Below are 9,333 nucleotides of genomic sequence, written 5' to 3' on the forward strand. Positions count from 1 at the left end.
TCAGTACTACAGAGAATAAATATGTATTGTATAGGTATGTATTGGACATATAGTGCTGTCATATTAGAGACATTTCACAAACTGATGAAAGGTTATTTTTATGCTTTATTGCCCTCGAACAAAATATGAATCCATCAGAAGTATTAGGGTCCATGCATGACAGGGCCGGGCCGAAAACGTGGAGAGATGGCATTTGCCACAACCATTTTTGATTTAGTTTAATAAAATATATCAACGCAAAACGTTAAAAAGAGGGGGAAAGTGATGTATTTTAGACCGATTTGCCTCATGAATTGTCAACTAGAAGACAAGATCTCTTTCAGTCACACTGGAGCGCTGCTACAGGCTCTTTGCATGCCTTAACCAATCAGGTTCACAGACATCGCAGGTCACGCGGGCTGGGCACAATGCACAAAGTTTAAGGCAGTCTCCACTTTCCTCTGGAATTTATTTAGCAAGCCTGATAACACATCACACCAGACAGACACAAACAAAAACTCTTCCATAAATGTATCAACCTATACACTTAAACATTAGCGATATGACATGCTGTATTGCATGGAAACAATATCATTTTCCAGTCTGATCACTACTATGTGCCCTGTCTCTGGCCAGGGTGAAGGAAGAGGTAACTTGGTGTATTTATAGCCAATTTGTTTGTGAGAAAATGTGAATTGGATCAAATTTGGTTTATATTCAAACTTGGACTGACTAGACTACCTAGGCTTTTTCAATCCAAAATGATTAACTGGAATGAATCAATAAACACAATAGCTAACAGACTGAGTAAATCTTTAATTAGGCCTAGAGTTGCATAGGGCGGGACAATATGACGCAACAAACCCGCATACAGAAAGCTTTGTCCAATCATGTTGCTTTCTCTGTCTGTGTAAACAACCCTAGTCTTAATATAATTAATATGTAAACTACAAGGTTGCTGCAGTTTGGCAGTGTTTTCATCTTCCCCAAGGACATTAGTTTGTTTAAACCATGTGACTTGATTAGAAAACTTCTGGTCCCATCATAGCCCATTTTAAACCTTTTTACAACAGATTAATCACGGCATACCGTATAAGGTCCTGAGTTATACCTGGTTAGGTTACCAGAACAGGAAAGACTACAGCCCCAGAATAATTTTTCACCACACCACTCTAGTACGTGTGGTGCCCTCTCTGATGCACAGGGTGGAAAGTGTGTGTGCGTGAGTGCGCAACATGTTGACAAAACAAAAATGAATTTGGTCTCACAAAAACGTTTCTCAATTAATTTTCTCAGTAAAACAAACTAGTTAAGAACAGCGGATTTCCTCTGTAGCCTAATCAAAATCGTTTTCCCGTTTCTCATCGGTCATGGGGGATGTAAAATATGGCACATTGCATGGAGTCTGTAACGCTGTGTTTAAAAAGCGCAAATCAATCTGAGGTGCGCCCGCGCAGAAAAAAACTGCTGCTGCGTGCGCGAACGCGCTTAAATTGTATAGGCGGTCAGTATTCCTCGAGCACGACACGAGTTAAAAACCCAGCGGTTTGTCTTCCGCGCATCTTCTATTGGCACAGTAGGTGATATTCGGGTGCGCATTGGACACAGAGCGAATTTTACTTCGCTCTGCCCGCTATCCATCATAAACCCTTATTTTTAAGAATAGTGAATTGACTGCAAGAAACTTCCTGGGGCCAGGGATTTCATAATAGCCTACACCGACTGTGGATTTTGTCACATTGGCATACAATGACAAGTTCCACCCGCACAAAGACAGGTAGGGAATACTGCGCTCTCTGTGCAGTGCGTGGAGTTATAGTTGGAGTTCAAAGAGGTTGCTATATTGCCTATTGCAGAATACAGTGCCTACCCTTGTATTGCCATTTTATCATGTTAATTGAATGTTATACCAGAATCTGAGTGGCATAGTTAGAAACGAGTAATTCGTTTGTTTTCTCTGTGTGATACATAGGTGCGTAATTTTGTTATTGTTGTAATATTTGGAACCTCTCAGTGAGACATGTTTGCATGTCTGAAGTGTACATTACTGTCCACATGCATATATATGCATATATATATATATATATATATATATATATATATATATATATATATATATATATATATATATATATATATATATATACATATATATATATACATATATATATATACATATATATATATACATATACATATATATATATACATATATATATATACATATATATATATATATATACATATATATGTATATATATATATATATATGTATATATATATGTATATATATATACATATATATATACATATATATATATATATATATATATATATATATATATACATATATATATATATATATATATATATATATATATATATATATATTATGCACTGTTGCATGCAAGATCTGTCTCACCCTTTAAGAGATAGAAAGGATTACATAGGACCATGAATGGTGGCCAATGCTTGAGCTTGATGGACACAAACTAGGCAACTTTTTTCACCAGTGATTCAGACCAGCCTGTGAACAGAACAACATGCTCTCTGCCCCTCTATGATTTACAGCTAGAACTGCATTGTTGCACAGCAAACCCACCATTTATCTTTACTGCAATATTTGCTAGTCCTTCGTAGGAATACTTTTTTTTGTACCCAGGCTTTGTTTATAGGTACTTAAATGTTATTAAATGTCTCCTTTTGTTAAAGGGGCAATCTGGGATTGTTACATACATTTTAGGACTTTTGAGTTAATGGCATGTAGCCATTGCTTCATAAAGAATATAACTTGCAAATGCCTCATGAGTTTAGGTCAACTGTTTTCCCCCACCAGAACCTAAAATAGAATCTTGTTTGTAAAGAATGTTATTCTAAACGAACCCTATATGGTTTCATAACTATCCTGTTGATATCATTAATGCTCAGTACTTGCATCCATGACTCTGTTTATGTTTACATTTCTCCAGCCCCAACCCTCAGCTGTTTACCAGTTGTTTTTCCAATCCCAGATTGTCCCTTTAAACATTTCCACTTGGCTTCCTCCTGACTCCCTGTGATCTGATAGCTATATAAACATTTGTTTGGAATAACAACCTTATTTACTGGGCTTTTTGGGTGTTTATTTCAGATTTTTGTCTAATTAAGCACAGCGTTTCAACTCTAGATGAGTAGGACTTCGGCCTCGTGCCTTCTCACACGGGTGTATGGTTGTTCCCTGTTGTGTGTTAATGCTTACATACATAGATCCAGACTGTTTGAATGAGTAGGCCTTTGTCTTGTCTTCTCAGATCCTTTGGATTCCACTGATCCCCAGGTTCTGGACTATATGCTGGTTCCTCACCGGAACTTCAACCTGATCAATGGGGTCCACTCTCCCGACGAGGTCGACCAGATCCAGAACTGGGAGATCCGAGACTCAGACATATTCGCCGTCACTTATCCCAAGTCAGGTGAGTCCTGGAGGCAGCATGGATGTACTTACCTAGAATAGCCAGTTGTTTACCGCTTTTAAAACATGCCTGCATACCTCTTTTTATCTCTTCCTATAAGGTCCTCTTACACAGTTTATCAGCTCAACTGAGTCAACTGAGTAGATCTCGTTCAGTGAGTTTACTTTGCTTATCTGTTAATGGGCTCTGTTCTCGACCTGTATCAGTCCAGTAGCCCAGATAAGTGAAAGAAATGTCCTAGTTGTTTTAAGCCAACAAAACTGGTATTTTTGCTAATCTTCCTGCGCAGAAACTTGCCCGCATCCTTACGTTCGGTGGAATGCTGCATGCCCTGTTATTCTCCCCTTGGCTGAAAACAATGGTTTAAACCAGGCTAGATTAAAGTGTAACAGACCCATGTCCCATAAGCACCGTATCAGAGTAGGAGTAGCACAGTGACGGTAGGCAGGACAATGTCCACATTCAAATACACTATATATACAAAGTATGTGGTCACCCCTTCAAATTAGTGGATTTGGCTATTTCAGCCACACCCGTTGCTGACAGCTGTATAAAACCGAGCACACAGCCATGCAACCGTCATAGACAAACATTGGCAGTAGAATGGCCTTACTGAGGAGCTCAGTGACTTCAACGCGGTACCATCATAGGATGCCACCTTTCCAACAAGTCAGTTCATCAAATTTCTGCCATGCTAGAGCTGCCCTGGTCAACTGTAATTGCTGTTATTGTGAAGTGGAAACGTCTAGGAGCAACAACGGCCCAGCTGCGAAGTAGTATGCTACATAAGCTCACAGAATGGGACCTCTGAGTGCTGAAGCACGTAGCGCGTAAAAATCGTCTGTCCTCGGTTGCAACACTCACTACCGAGTCCCAAACTGCCTCTGGAAGCAACATCAGCACAAAAACTGTTCGTCGGGAGCAACATGAAATGGGTTTCCATGGCCGAGTAGTTGCACACAAGTCTAAGGCTGGAGTGGTGTAAAGCTCGCCGTCATTGGACTCTGGATTAGTGGAAACACGTTCTCTGGAGTTATGAATCATACTTCACCATCTGGCAGTCTGACGGACGAATCTGGGTTTGGCGGATGCCAGGAGACTGCTACCTGCCCCAATGCATAGTGCCAACTGAAGTTTGGCGGAGGAAGAATAATGGTATTGGGCTGTTTTTCATGGTTCGGGCCAGGCTCCTTAGTTCCAGTGGAAGGAAATCTTAACCCTACAGCGTACATTAACATTGTTGACGATCCTATGCTTCCAACTTTGTGGCAACAGTTTGGGGAAAGCCCTTTCCTGTTTCAGCATGACAATGCCCTGTGCACAAAGCAAGGTTCATATAGAAATGGTTTGACGAGATCGGTGTGGAAGAACTTGACTGGCCTTCACAGAACCCTGAGGTGAAAGGGCCAAGCTATCCAGTATTGTACATTGTATGGTAGGACTGACATGCCACATTGTCCCTGAATGGACAATTGAAGTTTAAATTGAATTGAAATGACCTCTGGGTGACCTGTAGTGTCCACCCTGCTGTGATTGACAGGGACGATCTGGATGCAGCAGATTCTGACTCTCATAGAAGCCAAAGGTGACGTCACTCCAAACACAGAGCATCTCAACGCGCAGCTCGTCCCATGGATCGAGCTGATTGGTAGTGAGAAGGAGTTTAACGCTGCCCCTTCCCCCAGGCTACGGGTCACCCACCTGCAGTACAAGTTCATGCCTCTCGCCATCAGACAAAAGAGGGGAAAGGTCAGTGGAATGCATGGATCACTTGGGTATTATTCTGTGGTATTAGCACTTAGCATAATTAGCGTTTTTCTGGATATTTTTGTTGTTATTCTGTCTCTCACTGTCCAAATAAACCTACCATTAAAATTATAGACTGATCATTTCTTTGTCACTGGGCAAACGTACAAAATCAGCAGGGGATCAAATACTTTTTTCCCCCACTGTATGTATGAGCCTTTATAATGCCTTATAAGACTTTTAATATTATATATATCTCTGTGTATCAAAATACTTCAAATGGTCGGTATACATGCTTATTATAAGTCTTAGAATGCATAATACCTGCAGGCTTTAAGTGTTACCCAAAGTCTATTATCACTATTTGTCATTATCTTCAGGATTACTTTCATTAAAGTATTACTACTGATATTGATGGATCGTTTTTTATAGTCAATCTATTGATATGCAGTATGACCTTGCTTTCCTAAGGTGATCTATGTGGCCAGAAACCCTAAGGATGTTCTCGTGTCCTATTACCACTTCCACAAATATGCAGCCATGCTGGAGACGCCAAAGGACTTCAATGATTTCTTTGAGAAATTCATGGAAGGGAAAGGTAAGTAGAATGTGAGCTGTTGGTCCTGTTAAGGACGATGAATTTCGTACATGATGTGCAAAGCCAAGTATTGTTTTCTATGGGGAGTTGGCGCTAGCCAACAATGCTTTACGCTTACAGTCAAGTCAGTTAATTGTGATTATTTTGAAATGAATGATGTCGAAAGCCTTCTAAACACTTTCATCTGTAGTATCCTTAGGTTCAACTGTGCAAAGTATCCATTTGAGTCTTTGCTGTGTGTGTTGCAGTTTTTGGGAACTGTTGGTTTGAGCACATCAAGACGTGGTACGCTAATAGAGACAACATGAACTTCCTGTACATCACATATGAAGAGATGATCAAGGTACCAACAGTTGCAAAACCTACCTGTCCATCTACTTGTCCGTCCTGTCCTGTACTCTGAGTTTGCTTGTGAGTTTACATGAGTCTCAAAGCATGAACAGTGTGTGTGTTGCAGGACCTGCGCTCCATGGTGGAGAGGATGTGCAAGTTTCTAGGGAAGGATTTGACAGAGGAGCAGATGGCCAGTGTGGTGGAACACAGCACCTTTAGAACCATGAAACAGAACCCGCAGGCTAACTACAAGACGGTGCCCGACTCCCTGCTTGACCACAACAAGGGCACGTTTATGAGAAAAGGTATGCACGTCACACCTTCTAAATAATAATATAATGTGATAACAGAATGGTCACCTGTCTCCTTATCAATACACTTTGGTATGAGGATTGCACAAGCTGCATATTATTGCATCCTTAATCAAGCCAAGGGCAACCACAAAGGGCTTGCAGTACTGTACTTGTAACACCAGGCCCCCACACATTTACACTGAACCAATGTTCCGATAGATATACAACCATCTGGATTATAATTTGTGCAAACCTAAAGAACAAATAAATGTATCATTTTTTATCTTATAGGGCAATTCCGCCACTTTTCAACCTCATATTCATGATCTCTAGAATCATACCAGTGTCTACATATGTTAAAAAGCTAAGGTCCTATTCTTTTTTAAATCTGTGACATCACAGGGTAGGATTAAAAGTAAGAAACTGTGATTTACAAGTTTCTAGCCAGAGGGAGGGTATTTTCTTGCTCCCCACGTCACCGCGAATCTCGTAGTATTTGATGTTATCGGGTAGAACTTTAACCTTAAGATGTTTATATATGTGCCATTTTCACATATGTACACTGGTATTGTGCTGGAGATGAAAAGTAGTGGAATTGCCCTTTAATACTCTTATACATTATTGACTGATTTCCATCCACACAGGGACCATTGGGGACTGGAAGAACCATTTCACTGTTGCACAGAGCGAGAGATTTGACAGTGTCTTCCAGGAGAAGATGAGGGACCTGCCCCTCTCCTTTGCGTGGGACATCAATGACGTCAATAGTGCCACGTGATGACATCCTAGTCACGTCTTGCAGGGATTTTTTAAATCCTTGGGTGGATTTAAGCATTTTTTCGGGTCACCTAAGTCCAAACAGTGTAAAAAGAAAAACAATTTTTTTCAGGATGGAAAATGCTTTCACTGTAAACTTAAGACTAAATGCCTTTTTTTATACCACAGCATTGTTGAATACTTGTTTATGATGTACAGAACGTGGGCATTTATCCCTTACATAATAGAACCTTTGAAAACGAACAGTCACCTAAATAAAAGCTAGACAGTCAGGGACAATTGAAAAATCCCCAAACAATTAATTTAGCACTACAGATTTCATGTTTGAGCAAAATAACACAGAATTAGCCATCGCAAATGTATAGAATTGCAGAAAATTTGCTTTAAAACGGAAAATGTTTCTTGGCTCCATGGCAGAATATGTAGAATCGCAGGGAATTTGCTTTAAAAGGGCAAAGATGAGGGCCTCTAAATTGTTTTCTAAAATTCATGCCACTGCCATGCCCAGCACCTAAGCCCATTATTGATCCAGAAAAAATATTGCCTTAGTTACAAGTTACCCTAGATAACTTAATAAGCTAGTTACAGTGAGGGAAAAAAGTATTTGATCCCCTGCTGATTTTGTACGTTTGCCCACTGACAAAAAAATGATCAGTCTATAATTGTAATGGTAGGTTTATTTGAACAGTGAGAGACAGAATAACAACAAAAAAATCCAGAAAAACGCATGTCAAAAATGTTAGAAATTGATTTGCATTTTAATGAGGGAAATAACTATTTCCCCTCTGCAAAACATGACTTAGTACTTGGTGGCAAAACCCTTTTTGGCAATCAGAGGTCAGACGTTTCTTGTAGTTGGCCACCAGGTTTGCACACATCTCAGGAAGGATTTTGTCCCACTCCTCTTTGCAGATTTTCTCCAAGTCATTAAGGTTTCGAGGCTGACGTTTGGCAACTCAAACCTTCAGCTCCCTCCACTGATTTTTTTATGGGATTAAGGTCTGGAGACTGGCTAGGCCACTCCAGGACCTTAATGTGCTTCTTCTTGAGCCACTCCTTTGTTGCCTTGGCCGTGGGTTTTGGGTCATTGTCATGCTGGAATACCCATCCACGACCCATTTTCAATGGCCCCGTCCATCGTCCCTTTGATGCGGTGAAGTTGTCCTCTCCCCTTAGCAGAAAAAACACCCCCAAAGCATAATGTTTCCACCTCCATGTTTGATGGTGGGGATGGTGTTCTTGGGGTCATAGGCAGCATTCCTCCTCCTCCAAACACGGCGAGTTGAGTTGATGCCAAAGAGCTCAATTTTGGTCTCATCTGACCACAACACTTTCACCCAGTTGTCCTCTGAATCATTCAGATGTTCATTGGCAAACTTCAGACGGGCATGTATATGTGCTTTCTTGAGCAGGGGTACCTTGCGGGCGCTGCAGGATTTCAGTCCTTCACGGCGTAGTGTGTTACCAATTGTTTTCTTGGTGACTATGGTCCCAACTGCCTTGAGATCATTGACAAGATCCTCCCGTGTAGTTCTGGGCTGATTCCTTACCGTTCTAATGATCATTGCAACTCTACGAGGTGAGAGCTTGCATGGAGCCCCAGGCCGAGGGAGATTGACAGTTCTTTTGTGTTTCTTCCATTTGCGAATAATCGCACCAACTGTTGTCACCTTCTCACCAAGCTGCTTGGTGATGGTCTTGTAGCCCATTCCAGCCTTGTGTAGGTCTACAATCTTGTCCCTGACATCCTTGAAGAGCTCTTTGGTCTTGGCCATGGTGGAGAGTTTGGAATCTGATTGATTGCTTCTGTGGACAGGTGTCTTTTATACAGGTAACAAGCTGAGATTAGGATCACTCCCTTTAAGAGTGTGCTCCTAATCTCAGCTCGTTACCTGTAAAAAAGACACCTGGGAGCCAGAAATCTTTCTGATTTGAGAGGGGGTCAAATACTTATTTCCCTCATTAAAATGCAAATCAATTTATAACATTTTTGACATGCATTTTTCTGGATTTGTTTGTTGTTCTGTCTCTCACTGTTCAAATAAACCTACCATTAAAATTATAGACTAATTTCTTTGTCAGTGGGCAAACATACAAAATCAGCAGGGGATCAAATACTTTTTTTCCCTCACTGTATAAGCTATACTGAACAAAA

At 40.6% G+C, this 9,333-nt stretch overlaps 1 protein-coding gene across 1 annotated transcript; it reads left to right on the forward strand.

Moving 5' to 3' along the window:
* The first annotated feature begins 1,481 nt into the window (after positions 1-1,481).
* Positions 1,482-7,716, forward strand: LOC115181647 (amine sulfotransferase). The gene is made up of 7 exons (XM_029743476.1): positions 1,482-1,756; positions 3,270-3,431; positions 4,972-5,180; positions 5,649-5,775; positions 6,024-6,118; positions 6,233-6,413; positions 7,046-7,716. The coding sequence occupies exons 1-7, from the start codon at positions 1,729-1,731 to the stop codon at positions 7,177-7,179; spliced, it is 936 nt and encodes a 311-aa protein (XP_029599336.1). The 5' UTR covers positions 1,482-1,728; the 3' UTR covers positions 7,180-7,716.
* The last annotated feature ends 1,617 nt before the right edge of the window (positions 7,717-9,333 follow it).

The sequence above is a fragment of the Salmo trutta genome, chromosome 3 (assembly GCF_901001165.1).
Source record: "Salmo trutta chromosome 3, fSalTru1.1, whole genome shotgun sequence".
NCBI lineage: Eukaryota > Metazoa > Chordata > Actinopteri > Salmoniformes > Salmonidae > Salmo > Salmo trutta.

Excerpts from the sequence above, each read along its gene's own strand:
- LOC115181647 (XM_029743476.1), top strand. The coding sequence starts at position 1,729 with ATGACAAGTTCCACCCGCACAAAGACAG. Across the intron at positions 5,181-5,648 it reads TCAGACAAAAGAGGGGAAAG|GTGATCTATGTGGCCAGAAA; the intron begins GTCAGTGGAATG and ends TGCTTTCCTAAG. Across the intron at positions 5,776-6,023 it reads GAAATTCATGGAAGGGAAAG|TTTTTGGGAACTGTTGGTTT; the intron begins GTAAGTAGAATG and ends TGTGTGTTGCAG.